Source organism: Balearica regulorum, chromosome 25 (assembly GCF_011004875.1).
Source record: "Balearica regulorum gibbericeps isolate bBalReg1 chromosome 25, bBalReg1.pri, whole genome shotgun sequence".
Taxonomy (NCBI): Eukaryota; Metazoa; Chordata; class Aves; order Gruiformes; family Gruidae; genus Balearica; species Balearica regulorum.
In genome coordinates, this window is record NC_046208.1 from 2,553,757 (window position 1) to 2,573,137 (window position 19,381).

A 19,381-nucleotide genomic window follows, 5' to 3' on the forward strand; every position below is an offset into this window, starting at 1 on the left:
GGCTGTACTGCGAGGCTCTAGCTGTGACATACTTCTGAATTTGCGTTTGACTCAGAAAAATGCATTCCTGGAGCAGGTCCCGATTGCATCCCGGAGGTGATCCCAGAAAAGGTTTGATCCGCCGTGGGAGCTGCTGCCCATTTGTGTGAATCACTGAGCTCGGCCGGGACGTCACCGTCCTCCTGTCCGCGGGGCTGGCAGGGTCCCTGTGCAGGCTGGCGGTCTGCGTTTGCTCTGTCTAGGCTAGTGGGAAAAGGCTTAGGGTGCCCGAAGGGATTGTGTCCCGCACAGTTGGAGACTTCAGCTTTTGGAGCCTGAAGGGTGCTGTGAAGAAGGCAGAGACCCGGTGCCCCCCAGCTCCCATCTGTTGGGATGGCTTTCCTCCTCGTCCGACGGTCTCTCCGGTGAACGCCAGTGGCGGGAGATCTGCAGGCACCGTCGCTTGTTGGTGATTTTGCTGTTGTCACTGTGCACGAAGGGACGCGTGGCACTCCTGCATCCGCCCCGCTGATACGGACTGAGACATAGATTTTGTTTCAGTCCTCCCTCCTCTGGGAGGGATTCCTCCTCAGATCCAAGGACAGACACTTTTTGAAAGCCATGAGGCCTTTACAGATGCAGTTTGCTGGAGGAGGCTCTGAGTTTATTGCACGTGCCAAACCCTTTGCTACAGTTCCTAAGAGAAAAGGCCAGTTTTGCAGAGCAGACGGAATTTCGGAAGGGCCGGGGGAATCAGGATTAGGGTGCTTAATCCCATCTGGGAAAACACTGTCCCTTCTGTTCTGAATGCTTACTGCAACCAAATCCTTCCGTCCTTGGACGTCCTCCGCTTCCCAGGAGCACGGAGCAGTGACGAGCGTTGCTTTAGAGAGAGAAAATTCCGGTCCCGATGCCTTGCCCACCCAGGCAGCCCCCAGCTAGGGACAAAGCTGTGCGAGCAGCAGCGCGGGAGCATTGCAGCGAGCTGCCTGGGCGTTCTGGAAAGGCCAGGGGTGACAGAGCATGGTAAGGGGTGAGAGCAGGTAGAGCAGAAATTAATGTCGCCTTGGAAATTAATGGCACGCTGCCGTAATTTTACTCAGAGAAAGCAGAGCAGAACAGTACCTGGTAGCGAGAGGAAAGCACGTCCCATGCTGATCAGTCTCGCTCCAAAGCGGCACGCAGCCGAGGGGGGTAAGGAGTGAAATGGGATTAGGAGGAGGCCCGGGGAGCGCAGCGTGCGGCTGGGAGCAGCCCATCGCCTTCCTGGAGCAGCGGGGCTCGGATGGAGCTGGAGCAGCTGATAACACACCGCCGCTGCTGCGGGAGGGCAGGGCAAGAGCTTGTGTCTCTGCAGATAAAACCCACGGTGAGCTCAGAGCAGGGAGGATGCCTTCGATTTATACCCCGAATAGCAGCGTTCCTTCTTCTGCAACTACGGTGAGAAAATCGGTGCCAGTCCCAGAGCAGGGGGACTGTAATGCGGGTTTCTTTATTTCTGGACTTAACCTGCGGCTGCACGGGTGGACCGAGAAGTGGCTGGTCCTGCGTGCTGAGGATGTCCTGGGACATCAGCCCTGCTGCCGGAGCAGGCGGGCTGGGACCTGGCCAGATCTGCGGACACACCGTCACCGCCGTAACCTCCCCCTGTCTTTTATTGTCCCCCCCCCAGGACTGTCCCCAGCTCTTCCGCACTGAGGAGATCCTGATCCCGGTGGGAGAGGTGAAACCCATCACGCTGAAGGCGAGAAACCTGCCCCAGCCCCAATCCGGCCAGCGCGGGTACGAGTGTGTCCTCAGCATCCAGGGCGTGATCCACCGCGTGCCTGCCCTGCGCTTCAACAGCTCCAGCGTCCAGTGCCAGAACAGCTCGGTGAGGGACCGCGAGGGGAACAAGGTGCCACAAAGGTGCCCAAAATGGGTGTCAGCTCCAAATAGCTGCGAAGGGGGTGGGCTTAGCCACGGGGAGAGTGAAAAATCCCAGAGTTAAACTAATCCCGAATTCCAGGTGGGAAGTTGCCGTGGGCGTGCGAGGTGTTTCATTATACCCACCCGGAGAAGATGCTTTATCTGGTGGTTCCCTGTCTGACTGCGGGGGGTCAGCGAGGGGAAGGGGAGGAGGAGGAGGGAATGTGAGGAAGGTGTTAAGGCAGGCTAATTCACACGGGGGAGATAAGGCGAATCACAGACCCCTTATCGGGGAGCTGTCGAATTCCAGGTCACGGTAGCTGGATGAATACAGTGATGCTGAAAAGCAGCAGCGTGGTGCAGGGAAGGAGGGGGGAAGGAAAACTGCCAGGGGAGAGAGCACAGCGCAGCAGAGAGAGGGAAATTATCTGAATGCTGCTGCTGGAGAAGCAGGCAGGGGAGGATAGCTCTCCTGCCTAGGATGGGGCTTAGCCCTGCCGATGGAGCGGGCAGGATTTTACCCCAGAACGCCCAAAGTCACCGTGGCAGGTAGTTGGGGATGCCGAAACACGTCTGGCAAACGCAGGCTTCCCAAAGGTCACCCGCCGACCCACAGCCCATGTTTGGGCTTCAGCTGGAGGACAGATGGGGAGGAGTGTGGTCCTCCCCCTCCTCGCTGTGCGTTCGAAGAGGTCCACGGGCAAACAGGGCGCATTCGGTTTGTTTTAGGCAGCAGAACAGGGTCTACTTAAATATTCAGTGCAGATGGTTATAAATTGTTAATGAAGTTTTGAATTTTTAAAAAATTCACTGGATATTTATATATCACTGGCCATCTTTGGGCTTTGCAGCTTGGTGGATAATAAATCTATTAATACTATATAGTACTTTTCCTACCCAAAGCGATTTATAAACATTAGAGAAGCACTTTTAGTCCTGTTAGGCTAATAGGAAGCGGTAGGTAGAGAAGGTACTCACGGCTCTATCACTTGTACAGAAGAAGATCTGGTTTCACATCAACTTTGTAAAACCCAGGCAAGGTGAACCAGTGCAACGAAATGTGAGTTAAAACTGTACAACTACTGCACGGGGGGCAGCCAAAGCACTCTGCTTTGCTTTAATCATCATTCCCTCAACCCAAAGATGTTGGCAGTATTTGCTCACCTTTTTAAGTCTTTTTAGCAGCTCTTGACTGACTTTAAGAGAGCGGCAGAACGAGGCCTCATTGGTGCTAATTGTGATAATGGGAATTTCAGAATACACTGGCAATTCACCGAAAGCCTCCAGATTCACTCCGCCACGGCCCCCAGGATGTCCATGAGAAGGTGGATCATTCAAGCCAGTGCAATCCTAGGCCAGGCTGAAGCAGAAGCTGGGAAAGGACCTCTCTGCACCGTGTATTTTTTCTCAGCTGTTGCCTATTTCATCCGCCAAAGCTGTGCAATGTGATTTTTAAGCTCCCAGTCACACTAGGGTGCACGGTGACTGTATAAGAAGATAGCCTGAAGGCAGCGGTCCTTCCAGTCTGATTAACTGGAGGGGCTGTATTGATAAGCTAGAGACTGAGTGACAAGAGCAACCACTGTGAGTAGAATAATTAATCTATTACCTCTCACAAGGACTAGATCTGATTTAATTATCTCTTCCTGGTGAGGGGGAGGGAGTCAAAGCAGGGCCGTGGAGATGAAGTGTAGAAGTGGTGGTGGTTCAGACATCTGCACAAGTTTTTAAGCAGCGAATAATCACGGTTTCTTTAAAAAAAAATCTTTTTTTCCTGTTAGTGTGTCTGATACATCCTCCCAAGCATTTCATTCTCCATCTTCTCCTTCAGTATCTCTATGATGGGATGGACATAAGCAACTTAGCAGTGGACTTTGCTGTGGTTTGGAACGGGAACTTTGTTATTGACAACCCAGAGGATCTGAAAGGTAACGTCTGCTTGAGTCGGCTTTCAAGTCACGGGAAGGAGGGCGGTGATGGGGGCTGCGACGCGGCCGTTGGGGCAGAGCGGCGTTAGCCATCACTGCGGCTGCAGGCAGAGACGTGGTGGTCCTGGGGGATCCTGCTTTGGGTGAGAGCAGCTCGCTGCTCCACTGATAGTGGTGCTCACTAAGCAAGAGGAACCACATGTGCAAAGTCCATTCTGCGGCTCATTAGGTCAAAACTCAACGTGCGCCTTTGCTAATAAGTCCAAGAACAGCTGTAGTCCGGATGAATATTTCAATTCTTGACTTCTTCCTGAGCGCTCGCCCCCTCTTCCCCGCAGTGCACCTCTACAAATGCGCAGCCCAGCGCGAGAGCTGCGGGCTCTGCCTGAAAGCCGACCCCAAGTTCGAGTGCGGCTGGTGCAGCGGCGAGGCCAAGTGCACGCTGCGCCCGCACTGCAGCGCGTCCTCCGCCCAGCCCTGGCTCGACTGGTCCAGCAGGAACGTCAAGTGCTCCAACCCTCGCATCACCGAGGTAAGAGCGCGCATCTCCGGCCCTTTCTCCTCGCTCCTTCCAAAGTGGGTTTGGGTTTGCGTCCGTCTCTCTCTCATCTGAAAATCCGCTGTCGTCTGTCCGGCGCTGAAGAACAGGGAAGAAAACGCTCCGCTACTTTCTGTGAAGTTAATGTGCGGATCCACCGGCACGCGGCCAGGGTTTGCAGCCCATTGCCCCGCCATGCAGCTGTCGCTCGCCGGCCGTGCTACCAGCGTTGGGGTGACCGCTATGGACTGTTGCAGGAATGCTAATTAAACTAGGGAGCTAATTAGTCTATAGTTGATGCTTCTGATGTTTCTGTTCATACCACTGAGGGATGCAAAATGTCTCCCAGGAGCATTTTTACCAGTAAAACTGCACTCGGTCTGTTAACGTTACTATTAGGAGTGACACTTATATCAGGTGGGAATGAAAAAAAAGATTTTTGTTTCTCAATTAACTCCCCGAAAAAGCCTCCCTTTGCCCTGAGCGTGTGTCCATGCTGCAGAAGGCGGAGGGCGCGGGTGTAAAACAGCGTTGGATCCAAGTAGGCTGTCGCGCTGATGCTCGTGGCAGGGCAGGAGCAAGGCTTCTCAGCACGCAGACTTCTGCCAGCTGAATAAGGACCCCAGTACGTGTGGAAGTTTCCTTTTAACTCGGATTAGTTTCCACAGCAGCTTAGCTAAACTGGCTCACGCTCAGACCCTCTGGGAGGAAAGCATCAGCCTCCTTTTTACGGAGGAGGGGAGGAAACCGCAGAGGCTGGCGGTGCTGTGTCGGGGCTGGGGCTGGCTGGAGGAGGAGGATGCTGAGGAGGGTCCGTCCATCCCGCGGGGACGTTAACAGGCCTTTGGTATTTCTTTCTTAGACCCACTGCCCAGCTGCATTATGCCCTGATGGGCAGGCATTTCTCCTGTGCAGCCTTTTGTAAACTGCAGAGTGGAGCCTGAGAGGCTGCCGAGGAGCGGAGGTGGTGGTGGGGACTGCACGGAGACCTGAAAGCGTTGAGAAAGGTTGAGAGCCTGTCCTTTCCTTGTTCGGGTTTTTGTTTGTTTGTTTGGCAAGTCATAGCTATCTTTACAGAGAGATAAAATGAGCTTTAAAGGCTTGCCTGGATATTCACCTTGTCCTGCCAGTACAAACCAAACTTTTCTTACCCGAGTGCTGTTTCGCTTGCACAAGCTTATGCTACAAGATGCAAGAAGCAAAACGGCCTCTGCCTGAGATTGTCTTCACCATAAACCGTTCAGACAGTTGTAACGTTGAAGAAGTCTTAGATTTATTTCTTTACCCCTCCTTGAGCTAAGCAGAGAAGGGAAAAAACCACTCTGCTCCAGCCACCAAGTGACTTGCATCTAAGCACTGCCAGGCTGGCTCTGGCGGCTGGCTGCGGGCATGGCGCTGCCACCGAGTGTTTTATCCCTGTCCAACTTGAAAGCAATACTTTTGGTCTCTGTCCAAGGAGAAAAGAGCAGAGCTTTGCTGTTACAGATTTCTTGTCTCCATAACCAGGTCTGTGTCTCAGCCTTCAAAGCGGGAAGCGCGGGGTGCCTCGCCAGGGGATGTTTTGAGTCTCAGGAGATTGCCCTGAGTGGGTTTGGAGCTGAGGGAATCGAGTAGGAAATGTCAGTGCTTTCGTTGGCAGATTGGCTTATTCCACAGCGAGGGTCAGCGATGGAAAATACAGGTTTCAGGGGGATGCGATGTCCCATGGCAGTGCTGTGAGCTGTTGTGATTTTATCACCGGTCGTGCAGCGTTTGGTGGTTTTCCTTGAACTCCACCTCCCATCCTGCTCTTTGTGAATTCACACCTTTTTTTTTTTTATCTTTTTTTTTTTCATGAAAGTCAAGTTTGCAGTTTTCACTGTTGCAGGAAAAGAAGAGGGAAAGCAGAGGGAACTAGTGGCCTTTTTCGTGTGCTTTGAGATCCACCGGTGGGAAGGGTGCTGTACAGGGCTAAAAACTCTGACAGAATTTTGCTACGTTCTTGAGTAGTCAGGTCTGTGGAAAATGGCAAAGCCCCAGTAGAAACCCTGCGGGGTCGATATTCCTAAACCTGACCTTTCAGCAGCACAGGTTAACTTCTCTCATCCCCCTTCCCCTCTGGAAACGTGCACGAGATTGTCTTGGAGACCACGAGACCTTTACAGCCTTCCTTGCTGTTGGGTCCTTTTTACTGGCATCTGAGTTTTTTCAGTATTTTGGGTACCGTTTTGCTGGGAAGAGACCGCTCTGCCCTGCTGGGACCGACCTGCTCCTGGCAGGTTTAAAGCAGGGACCGGTGACACGTTCTCCTTCCCGCGAGCACCGGCAATGACGGACTCGACTGGGGAGCAGCGTTCGGTCTCATACCGGGGCTTGCACTGCAGCCTGGATCACTCAGACCAAAAAAGTCTTTAATATGGGCTGATTTCCACTCCTCCTGCTTCGTCCGGCCGGTTTCTCTTTCTGGCAAGCCGCTGGAGTTCAAGAGCCTTGCTCCCAGGCACCGGTGCCTTCAGGGGATGCAAAACTAGTAAGAAGAGATTGTGTTTTAATAGTCATAAAAGTAAATGAGCAGTAGATATACGCAGCCCTTTTTCTGCGCGAGAGGCCCAGCTGTCACCGACAGTGTCCCTTTAACAGTGCAAAACTTCCACACGGTCTGTGGTCTTAGCAATAAATAAATAAAAATCAGTTTTCTTGCGAACAAGCGGCACTCTGATCTCCTATTCATTTATTTGCAGGCCTCATTAATATAACATCAGTGCAACAAACAGCTGAAGGGGGGGGCAGCGTCAGGCTGAATAATGGAGTTGCTCTGCTGAGATAACAATTAGGTTCTGAATGTGCTATCAGCTAAGGCAGAGACAAGGAGGGATCATGCCGGGATAACAATGCTTATGTGCTGGTTCCCTGCTGGGCTCATCAGCTGGGATCCAGCTAGCTTCCAGCAGGATGAAAAAAGACAAAGAGAAGGAAGGTGGATGACATTTTGGGAGGTGGCAGGGGTTACGCCATTCATTCTGCAAGCCGGGCGCTCTCTCCGCACCCTAACAGATGCCAAGTGGTTATTGTGCAGAACGCTCTTAGGCTCACGGCTCAGCCTCCAGCTCCAGAAGGAAAACCCCATCCGACTGACAGCCAGTCCTAGGTCTCCCCGTCTCCTGCACAGACTTCTTCTGGAGGCTAAATATCGCTTTATGTCAGAGACGCTGAACCGTGCAACCGGCGAGATGTGAAGCTGAGAACATTTGTCCTGCATTGTTATAGCAGTGTCTTCTGCAGGCTGGGGAGGGAAGCGTGCTGGCACTGCATGGGGGCTCCGGGATCCCTGGGGTCCCCTGCATCCCAGCCTCAGAGATCCCTGGGGTCCCCACCTTGGTTTCAAGTAAGAAGCAGCACCACCAGAAATGCCGTGGCGCACCTGCGTCCCTTAGTGATGTAAGGCTAACTGAGCTCCTGTCGCCAACCACTTCATCTCCGTATTTGAATCCTTTCTGTGAATAATACGATGCTTCGCACTTGCATTAATCCTTTCCCTGAGCAGCAGGAACATGCTTTATTAGAGGCGGTGGATGGTGATTTATTTCATGCAGGGCGTGAGGCTGATGCAGAGAGGAGAGGTGACTTGCTCAGAATAATCCGGGGGATCAGCAAAACCAAAGTCCCTGCCTCCCAGACCCCACTTTAGGTCTCAGTGACTTTCAAACTGCTTCAGTTCTGCAGACAACCTAAAAAACTTCCAGGAGGGGTGCAGACCCCTAACCAGTAGATACAAAATTCCTGGTAATGGCCTTGTTTTTCCTTAGCTGCCCTTTGCAGGTTCTTTGGATCCTCCACAGACCTCTGAGTGGAAAGCCACTCTACTAAAGTATATTTCTTGAAAATGGGGAATATTTCTTCCTAATCCCATGTCTCTCAGACCAGAAATCTGGGCTGTCATGGAGCCACCCTTGCAGCCCGAGCAGCTCCCCAGCCCGGGGTTAGGGCAGACCACGCTGCCAGCAGCTGGGTTTGCTGGAGGGGCTCCGGCCGTGCATCTGCAGCACGACGGGGGGACCCGGGGATGCTGCCTGGCCCGGGTGATGCTCAGAGGCATCGCCGGCGCTCGGTGCAACGGGACCTTTAAGACTTATCTTCTTTCTGCGATTTTGACTGAATCTCTCCAGCTGTAATTAATTGAATGCATCTGTTCTAACCCTGGGGCTGTTTTATGGCACAGTTACTTCAAAACTGTTCAATTAGCGGCCACTAAAATCTAGGTCGAGTGGAGCTCCATATTGGGGATTTTCCAGGTCAGGACATTTTCAAAATACGGAATCGGCTCTGCTTTGTTCGGTGAGGCCAGTTGGCTCTGCTGGTTCTGGTAAGGTCAGGAAATGGCAAACTGTGACTTTTTTTTTTTTTTTTTTTTTTTTTTTTTTTGAACGGTGATGAGACAACGAGCCCGGCGGTGTAAGTGCTCCAGCAAACGCATTTTAACATAATCTAGAGCTGCAAAGGACAGTTGTAACTGTCAAGTACGTGAACTGCCGAGTTCAGGTGATTCCCGACTAGCGATGTAAACGTTACCAGTGCAGGCCTTCAGGACTCGGTGTAATGCAATACAACTTGATTTTTGCGGTGTCTTTTATGGGCACAGAGTGCTTCACGGAGCTAAATGATACAAGACACATTACGCGGTACGAGTTACAGAAACCAGCAGCACAACAGACAGCGTGTGGTGAATAAATTAGTGTGATGCGGTCGAGGGGAGAGGGAGGAAGAAATTAGAGCGTGCATGGAGGAAGGAGGTGGTGGTTGGATGCGCGGGGCAGCTCATGGCTCAGCCGGGTGCGTGGAGGAGGCTGAACCCCAGCACGCGTGGCCAAATTCAACAGCAGCCCCTTGGATGGGAGCAGAGGTGGAGAGCCAGAAATGAAGAGGTGTGAGGAAGGGAGAAGGAAAGTGGCTTCAGCTGGGGTTAGGAATGCAGGGAGATGCAGGGGGGTTACTGGGAGCCGCAGAAGCGATGGGAGCAGGGGTGTTCTGAAGGCGTTAGCAGTTTGCCTTGGGTGGGAAGGGGGAGACGTGCCCCGTGGCACCGGGAAGTGCAGGGGGTCCGCAGGGGCTGCTTTGGGGCGCACTCAGCCCGCGGTGCAGCAGGTTGCAGGGATGTGCAGCAGGTTGCAGGGACGTGCAGCAGGTTGCAGGGATGTGCAGCAGGTTGCAGGGATGTACAGCAGGTTGCAGGGATGTGCTCCCGTGACGGGGCGGGTGGTTTGCCGCTTTCCCAACCCACTCACACCCAGGGAGCAGCGAGCTCTTAAGAAGGTGAAAGAAAAGCAACCATCCATCTGGAAGCGCTGAGGAAAAGGTTTTGAAGAGCTCAAGTCTTTTGCCAAAGACAAGGGTGGAACAAACAAGCGTAAACAAAATTTATCCATTAAATTAATTAAATTGCATTATTATGGATTATGTTTATTTATTAATAACAGCTGTAGCATGGGGAAGATTAGTAACTCACCCAAGAGCAACAACAGACTGATGGCAGATTCAGGACAACTATCTGAGAGTCTTGGGTCCAAATTTTGTGACTACACATTATTGTAATTTATACTCCTAATTGAAGAGGATATTGTCCTTAATGAAAGTCTACAGAAGCAGAGATGGTTATGGCTGAGGCAGGCTATAAACAGGCAGCTTTAAAGCACACACCTCACCCTTTAACATTTGTAAGTCATTTGAGGTGCCAGCTTACTAATAAAATGTGACATTAACATTCAGAGAACAGCCAAGGCAGAAGTTACAGTTCTCCAAAGCAACAGGCTACTTCTGGAAGGTGACTTACTATCTCCTGTGTATATAAAAAGGAGCCAGTCTTACCCTTCTGCAGGGCTTTCTGGGGCATGGCATCGCCCACGCCTCTTGGCCAGCTCAGGGACCTTGATGTCCTCTCTTGGAGCACGGGACAGATGGATTTCAGCATCCTTGGGCTTCTTCAGGACATCCAGAGGAGTCACAAGAAGGTGGCGCTGGCCTGGGTTTGGCAGCAGGAGCCGGTGGAGGTTGCAGCACCCAGCCAGCCTCCCTGAGCAGCTTGCAAAGCAAAAGTCTGTTTCCAAGCCGGAATGGGGTTGCAGAAGCACGGGTGTCGTGGGGCCACCAGCTCAACTTTCCTGTGTTTTGTTTCCCTCTAGATCCTGACAGTGTCAGGCCCCCCAGAAGGAGGGACGAGGGTGACCATCCGTGGCGTCAACCTGGGCCTGGATTTCTCCGAGATCGCCCACGGGGTGCAGGTTGCTGGGGTGCAGTGTACACCCCTGCCCGAGCAGTACGTCGTCGCCGAACAGTGAGTGGCCTCGCAGACCTCACCTGTCCCCACCGCGGGTCCCCAGGGCTGGCCAGCCCGCACAAAGCATCTTCCCTGACCTCCCACAGATGCACAGGAGGCCAATAACTCATCTACACCCTGGACACCATCTCTCCATCCTTTCCAGCCCTGCAGGGGTCTGGAGGTGGATGGTGCCTGGACCAGAGCATGCCATCCCTACACCAGAAGGGGATGAGGTGCTTGGATGCTCTCGGGGGGGGGGGTGGTGGTGGTAGGGGTGTTAAGCAGCCCTTTAAGCTTTCATTAAGTGTTTTGTTTCCTTCCACACCGCGGTTTCTGCTTTGCTAAGCAACTTTTCTGATGAGCACCTTGCTGTTGACGCTGAGTCTCTCTGCCCCCTCCGCTCCCCATCGCACTTGAAATTCAGGCGGCGCTGCTGGCTGCACGCAGCCATTTGTTAGGCGGGTGAGGCGGTGACAGCCGCTTAATCCGAATGGGCCTCCACTGGAGTCAATTCATTTATTTCACTAAGAAAAATGTCAACGAAAAATTAGAAAATAGGCATGTAACAGAGATGGGCAAATAAACCTCCCAAAGTGACACGTGCTCCTGTCGCTGTTTGGGGGGGTGGTTCTGAGGTAGCGGCGGTGCTGAGGGGTGTGTTGGGGTCATTTGTGCAGGGCAGGAGGGGAGTAATATGTGATGTCACTCCTTGGGTCGTCTAAATCTCTCTTGCTGGGGACCAGAACGGCGTCCTACGTAGTAGGGCTATGGCTGCTTGCGGTGAGTTGGGGGAGCCCAGGCACCAGGAGTGGTCCCAGCAGCACGGATCTGTCCCAGCTTCAGGAGCAGCTGAAAACCGTCGTCTCTGGTGGTGAAATGCGTTTGGTGGGTCCCAGTCTGACGCGCAGCATAGTGGAAGGACCTGTCACTAGCACATGTTGGCGTTGGTTTGCTTTTTGCTCGCTCCTCGTCTTTGTTTCCCCATCTCTAAGACAGAAATGACGTTAATCTCCCCTTCCGAACGGCGAGGATGTGTGCAGTATATCAGTGTATCGTGCGATCACTGGGTGAAGGGCACTATGGGCGTGCAACGCGTCGCTGGTGTTACTGCAGGAATGGCTCCAAGCGCTGCACCGATAGTACTGTCACTGCTAGCGATTGCTGAGCAGTATTTTGATTTATTTTATTTTTCAAATAAAGGACGGAAGATTATAAAATTATCCTCCTTTGATGGTATGAAACCCTGATTTTATAATCATGACTCTAATTACGGCTCTTGAGCTTTCAAAGTTTGTTAACATCATTAAAACATTTACCCTGGGCAGATAACAGCAAGCGTTAGCATGAGAGCTGCCTTTTAAAGATGAATACAGATAAAAGGACCCTCTTAAGGGTTCTGTGGGCAGACTGAATTCCAAGACTGTAATGACTCACCATATGCTCCAGCCACGCAATCTATCAGCCAGCAATTAGGTTAATGTTGGTGAAAGGGCCACTTAGCCCTGCAATCAGCACCCTACAGCTCTGCCGAATGCATCATTTTGTAACAAGGTACCTGCTGGGAATTTGGCGTTTATCAGGAATCGGGATCAGGTGTACCAGGTCGCTTCTGCCCCCGTCCCGTGCCCAGATACTGTACCTGTACGGCAGCTGCCGCTTCACTGGCAAATAATCGGGTATTCGGTGTTTCCCCCTGTATGCAGCGTTTGGCGTATCCTTGCTTCTTGTGGGAGAAAACCTCCGCTCTCCTCTCGGGCCCGTGGGGCGTCAGGAATCACTTCACCTTGCTTTGTTTGCCTGTGGGCTGGCAGGAGCGGAGGTTCCTGCTCCCAAATGCCAGCCCTCCGCCCTAGCCCACAGCCCGGCACGCAGGACTCCTGCCTCCTCGCCCTGCTGCCGGCTTGCAGGAGGAGAGGTAATGAAGGAGCAGGCAGAGGAGAGGGGCGCAGGCGATGTCTGGTTGAAAGGCAGAGAGGGGAGCACGTGGCAGATTAAGGCACACAGCCGAGATGCTTCGGTTCCTGTTCTCCAAAGGCAGCGTCTCTCTAGGCAACCTGTTTTGATGTGCAGTAATAAGGACTTGCACATTAGAGCTCTTTACTAGCGTGTGTGTATTTCATTAGGCCTCCTGGCATCACCTGTGCATGCTGTCTGCAGGTGCTTTTTTCCTTTAGTTGTTTTATTTTATTTTATTTGTAGTGAATTTAATGCTGCTGAAGGCAGCTGAAACGCTGCCTTCACAAATTGGAGCCTTTCATGCATTTGCACGTGATCGGCAGAAGAGCGAGCGGTTCCCCTGCCGCTTCGCAAAAGCACCTTCAGCCTCACCGGGGAGAGGATGCTCTGGCTCTTCCTCTCGGGGCCAAACACGGATGAGCATCTCCTCACCAGCGTCGCTGCACCCCCCTGCCCCGAGGCAGGTTACTCCTGTCCTGAGGTTTGCGGTGCCTGGCGGGATGCTCTGAATTTGTCTTCCCAGCGTTGCAGTGGGAACAAGCGGCGTCCGTCCCCTTTAGGTACAGCTAGAGAGCCCTGCCAGCTGACGTCCCCCTGAAAACCTCTCTCAGACCTGCTGGCGTGACGGGCGTTCGCTTGGTCTCATCTCCGGCAGGCATTATGCATTCCCAGCGCCCTGGGACTTTTGGGTTACACACCCACGGGGTGCGTGATGAGGGTTTCTTCATCTTCCAGCCTGGCCCGCTGTGGTTAACGCCAGCAGCTCTCCCTGTCCCCGCATTTTTCCCTGCCCTGGGATGTGCCCACAGGGCTGAGCTGAGCCGAGCCGTGCGAGGAGCACGAGATTGGTGTTTTTTGGTGCCACTGACTGCTCTTACCAGCATCAGTGTGTTCTGTGCTAGCTGCCCTGTCTCCCCTGTGCAGGCTGCTCTCCACAGCTGTCTCTATCATCCCCGAGCAGGTTTCTCCATTTTTGATTAACTGGGAGACTGCAGTGTGAGCCGTTCCCTTAATGAACTCATCTGTTACTCTAAGGACTTTGCACTCACTTTGCTACTGGCTAATATATTGCCATTAGTGCTCTGCTTTGCTCTGGAGTTTACAGCTTGTAATAATTATGTCTAATTTTGATTTTTTTCCTTTAAATTACTACATGGGGTAAAAATAGACTCAGTAATTAACTTCTTCCAAAGAGGCAGATATCAAAGTTAAAGGGGGGGGGGAAGGAAGAAAAAAAGAAAGTCAGCCCTGCGTGGAGCTGCGCAGGGCACTGTTGGCATCTCCTGCCAAAGCCTCACTGCGGCATTTCTGCTTCCAGGATCGTCTGTGAAATGGGGCAGGCGCTTCCAGGGATCAGCTCCGGCCCAGTGCTCCTGTGCATCGGGGAGTGCAAGCCGGAGTTCACAGCCAAGTCTGCGCAGCAGTACATGTTCGTGGTGAGTGTCCTGCCGAGGCGGGGAGGAGCGGGGGCATCACGCGTCCCCCCCCGGGAACGGCCGTGCTCCACGAGTGCGCGTGTCAAATGGATGGGGTTCAACACCAGAAGACAATCCCAAATTTGCCACCTTTTTCTGATGCTTTCCCCGTGGCATGGCACAATTCCTTGGCGGCCCAGTCAAGGAGCCCAGTTTTCAGGATCTAGAGCTCACACCGGTCTACAGAATAAACAGGATTTAGGTGAGAACCTAAACCCGGGGTTCCCACAGCATTTGGTTTCAGCTTTGCACCTCCAAAACAGCGATAGCCTTCTCTAAATTGCTAGGCTTGTTCACTCCTTGCAAAGCGCTTTGGTATAATCCCAGCAGGAGCGTTACGCGAAGTGTGACTTTGTTCTGTGCCCAAGGACTTTCTGTGCGTGAGGAATTGGAGCCGGCGCTCAAATTTTCCTCTGCTTGTAATGAAGGGACGTTGTTACTTTGGTGCTTACTTAGTGGGGGTGAATCTAGGGCGCTGCTTCTTGCTGGGTTTGAAGATGTTTCTGTGCATACATGTGTACGCATACAGGCACCGACAGGCCTTTTTGCACAAGCACAGAAATGTGCAACAGGAGAGCAAGCACCAGAGTCCATCCTTCTGCGGCTCAGGTACTGAAGTCCTGCAGGGAACTTAATCAACTGCCTGTGAAACCTGACCATAACTGAGTTAGTTTCTGTCTCTATAGATTTATTTTTTTGCCACGATGCCCTTTGGGATGGAATTCTGCATCCAAATATTCAGGGATTTATTTTTTTTTTTCCCCCTCCAAGGATGCTGGTTCAGTGTAGGCTTTCTCTATCTGCTTAATGGAGAGCTGCTCTTTGGGTTGGTGGGCTTCCACTGGTTGAGTGGGTCATTTCTTTCTGTTGTTTAATTAGCAGCCTTTTGATTCATAAACTTAAAAGTCACAGCTGGGGCTTCTCATATCTCCAGTTTTGCCTAAACAGGGTTCTTCATCCAGCCACATTGATTTTGTGCTTAGCAGAATCTGTATGCAGGGAAATGCCAGCACTTACCAATTGTTCACAATTTGTAAACTAATTGAGAGATAAATCAGGCTAGCCCCTGCCACCCTATCAGCCTTGTAAGCGGCACCGTCCCCTGGGATTTCATTTATTCAACAACATAGCAGGGGTGCAAAATATCAACACATTTGGCTCCAATACGCCAGAAGCCCCTCGGATATCGCAGGGCACTGCCAGCGTAGTCCCCAGATTTGCCATTATTGAAAGGCAGGTTCCCGTGCGACACAAGCAGGGTGCTCTCTTGCTTTGTGTTAAATAATAACCAGGAGCCAGTGGAAGGTAATTGCGGAGATGAATCTTGGAGTAGTACCTTGCAGCAACCTGGTGAGCATATGCTGAGCGTTATCATCCTTTGCATTGTTCCTTCTGATTTTCAGCACTTACCCTGATGATATCATTTCTTTTTTCTCAGGCATCTAAAACTTCTAGCACATCATTTCCTTTCGTTAGTTGGCCTCTATTTTTCTCTTTAGCGCCGTCACAAATTCCATTATAGCTGGTTTATGCCATTAAAGTCAGTAGTAAAATTGATTGGTACCTTAAAGCAGAGCTCTGTTCTGACCCTGAGAGGGTTCATGCCTTGGTGAGCTCATCTGGTGCCTGACACCGCGCAGGAGCGATGCTGTCACCTTAATTACACCCATTTTATCTGGGGAGGTGGAACCTTGGAGCTACTTTGGATCTGTAAATCTGTCACAATTATCACCAAATCATGAGCTGGAGGTGGAAAATTCTTACTCAGGTTTCAGGCCCCCATCCGATGCCGGCCTCACCCCAGCCTTGGGAGTTTTTGCAGGTCTCCGGGATGGGCCCTCAGCTCTCCCGTCTTTTCTTTGTTTATGAGAATGACTGCTCGGGGTTACAGCCCGAGTTTCTATTTTTGGCAATGCTTTGAGTTTCCAAGGACTGCAATGCTTAGACAAGGTGATGCTCACACCAGAAACGTCAGATGCTTGCAGCCAGGAGGTGCTTATAATTCACTTTGAACGCAGAGCAGGGCTGTGCTTTCCAGTACGCGTGCAGCTCTGTCACTGGTGTGTGTGTGGGAGCTGCTGGACCTCACGGCCACGTTCAAGAACCGCTCCTTGCTGTCCCCAGGCTCCCACGAGCAGACCTGCCCCAGGGACGGGGCTGGAGGGTGGTTGGTCGGGGGCTCTCTGGAGTGTTCACGGCTTGTTCCTAATTCGCCTTGGGAACAGTCGCCAGCGTTGGGCTGGAGGCTGGAGGAGGTTTTTGATGGGCAGTCGTTCAGTGAACATCCTTTAGAGGTTTCTTGCATTTTGGAATCACTCCTCTTGGTTGTATGAAATGCTCCCGAGCCTGCCTAGTGTAGTAAACGTTGCTATTACCATTCACGTTGTCCAGTATTGCCATTAGCTGGGATAATTGTAGAATACCCTGAGCTGGAAGGGACCCATGAGGATCATCGAGTCCAACTCCTGACCCCAGAGAAGATAAAAGCTGTGAGCTGACCATGAGGAGCTGAAGGACGAATCTTTCCCTCCTGCAACGTTATTCCATAATTATCCACAACAGGGTGGACTGTGTGTTTTTCTCTGGTCTGTTCAGGGTCAAACAGGCTTTTTTGGTGTAAGCTGCTTTGGTAAATGCTGGGGCACCCAGAAAACAACGTGTTGCATTGTGAAAACAGTAGAGAAAACAAACTCACGGAGCTGCCAAGCAGGTGGTACCAGGGGAGTGGAGTTGGGAGGCTGCCAGCCTTTGCAGATGAGAGTCATAAAGAGGGTAATGGGAAAGCATTAGTAAAACAATTTGGTAATATCCACTGATTGAAAACAAATAAAAAGGTACCTGCTTTCTGCAAATTCCATTAAGAGGGATAAATAGCTATCCTGGTGCAAGGCGGGATAAAGAAGTGGCATTGCTGCAGTAATATCACCAATAAAATGTCAAGTGGGATCTAAGTTTGCCCACCAAGGACGTTCCATCAGCAGTGGGAAACCAGCTCTGCCCCCACAATACTGTCGCTGGTGGTTGATATTAAGCTGGAGCTGATGATACTGCCTTTTGTTAAAGTTGAGCAGTATTTCCCATTATCTGGTGGGTTTTTTAGATGCTTTACTGCATTGGCAAAGTTTAAACGTTTGGGTTCAGATTTCCATTGTCGCAGTTCACTTGGCTTGGGATGTATTTCAGATTTGAAACTGTGGTGCAGACAGCTTACCTTAAGAGCAGACATACTTTTGCTGAGGCTAATTCTAAAATAATTTTGTTGAGGCGCATCTCTCTTTCAGAGCTAGATTGAAAATTCGAAAATTTAGCAGGAGGTTTGCCAGATGTCCAGCACACATCCCTGTTTTACTTTTTCATTTTAAAAAGCATACCCCTGCTCAGCCAAAGATGAGAAGATGCTCAGAGGATGGTGCTTCTCTGGCACAGCCCGTGCGCTGAGAGCTCTCCTCGCAGCAGACGGGAGTGCTGAGTTTGTCCTTTTCTTTCTCCAGACTCCAGCAGTGAGTTTTCTGAATCCCAGCCGCGGTCCGGAGTCAGGAGGGACGATGGTGACCATCTCCGGGCACTACCTGGGAGCCGGCAGCCGCGTGTCGGTGCTCCTGGGAAACCAGACCTGCGAATTCTACGGGTAAGGGACCGAGCCGGGCCAGCACCTATCCTGGTTACCAGCACTGCACCACCGCGTATCTGCTGTAGCTGAACATGCAGCCACGGCAAAAATTCATCTGGGAACCCCTGAAGGGTCCCATTCCCTCTTTTATTACATGAAGCCATCTTCTCTCTTACCGTGACTGAGCCTTGCTTGGCAAGGGAGGGATTGCATCGGTATTAGTGCTGTCCATTATTTCATTTTAATGCCATTACAATGTTAACCGGTCCAAAAATCTCAGGCAAACATCACTGCGATTGTGAAACGTTTATAGTAGTCATCAGTACCTGCCCCCAGCCTGGTTGATCTGAAGAAAATGTAACGTTTATGAGAATTTCTAGTTTCTCTTTTCACAGAGCAACGGCTCGCGTTACTTTTATCGCAGCCACTGCTGCAGGTACCTCAACCTCCTGGAAAGGGTCTGAGCGAGGGGTGGGCTTCTGCACGGCAGAGCAAAGCGGGGATCTGCAGGCACCTTCTGCTGACAAACTTGCACAGCCATCAATCTCCTCTGGGATTTCTATGGCAAATTTGCTTTTTACCCAGCAGTGTAAACACAGAGTTGACATTTGCAGGGTTTAATGGGTTTTCTTGGGGCTTAGTTAAAAAAAGATACACGCGGTATACATCTGTGTGCATCACGTACACATCCGTGCCCTGCGCCAGATGTGCATAGGTGCCCTGAAGCAGCTGGCAGTACGTGTTTCGTAGCGTGGGCGCAGCCTGTGCGGGAACCTAAGCAAAGCGGTGTGATGTGCAAAGGGATTCTGCCTCGCAGATCCTCACTCAGGCTTCCCAGGGGGAACTAAGGAAGTTCCTGGGAATGTAAAGACCCCCTGGAGGTGAATTTCTCATCTGGAAGACTGAGAGGTTCTCTGATATGGGAGCTGTGGGCATTCAGACGGGGGAGCATGTTGGGATATTAGCAGTGCTTATTCTAGGTCCGTCCTAGAATGGTGTTTCAACAAGTCTGGACATGCCGAGGTCTTCAAGTGCAGATGAACTCTCTGAGAGCTAAGCACTGTGACCGATCCATCAACATTTCTTCCCGTATGGGAAGCAAAGACGCCAGACTGCATCCTCAGACGCACACGGGTAACGGCGTTCCCACCCACGGAAGCAGCCTGCGGGCTGGCCTGGGAGTAGAAGCAGCCCTGAAATGTAATCCCTTCAATATAGGATTATATTCAGGCAACCTGCAGATACTGACCTGCAAAACCTGGAAGAGTTTTGAGTTCTCTGTACGTTCTAATTACAGCAGGCAAGCAGAAACTTAAACAAAGCAAGCGGCAGTGTATGAATGGCACCATCCTTCATGTGGGGTCACGCTGTGCACTTTGTTTTGCTTGGACTGTTTTGAGGCAATGAACTTCAATTGTACTCGAGGGTGTGGGGGAGCCTGATTAGATGAAGCAGTTTCTAATGAGATTCACTCTAATTACAGCTTCCCCCATTCTCCCCTCTCTGATCGGAGGAGTGGGTAGATTCACCATGACGACATAATAATAGCACAGAAAGCTAATTAACTGATCACAGGGAGCTGAGAGCAGCTCTGCCAGCAGCGATGCGTCACTCTGGATCTCACGCCAGAGCTAAGCAGTCGCGGTGGAGTCTGGCAGGGCTGAGCGGCTGCGCCGGGGCGGCACCAACGCGCTC

General features: G+C 51.7%; 1 protein-coding gene across 3 annotated transcripts in view; it reads left to right on the forward strand.

Annotated features, from left to right (window-relative positions):
* The window catches only part of PLXNA2 (plexin A2), a 171,553-nt gene that overhangs the window by 122,858 nt on the left and 29,314 nt on the right, over window positions 1-19,381 (forward strand). For 2 of the 3 annotated variants that reach the window (XM_075775789.1, XM_075775790.1), the window contains exons 10-15: window positions 1,652-1,852; window positions 3,719-3,815; window positions 4,154-4,347; window positions 10,509-10,660; window positions 13,920-14,037; window positions 17,568-17,704. In XM_075775789.1, the coding sequence (XP_075631904.1) occupies window positions 1,652-1,852; window positions 3,719-3,815; window positions 4,154-4,347; window positions 10,509-10,660; window positions 13,920-14,037; window positions 17,568-17,704 (899 nt within the window). The remainder of the gene's footprint in view (window positions 1-1,651; window positions 1,853-3,718; window positions 3,816-4,153; window positions 4,348-10,508; window positions 10,661-13,919; window positions 14,038-17,567; window positions 17,705-19,381) is intronic. The other variant, XM_075775791.1, reaches the window with a different exon arrangement.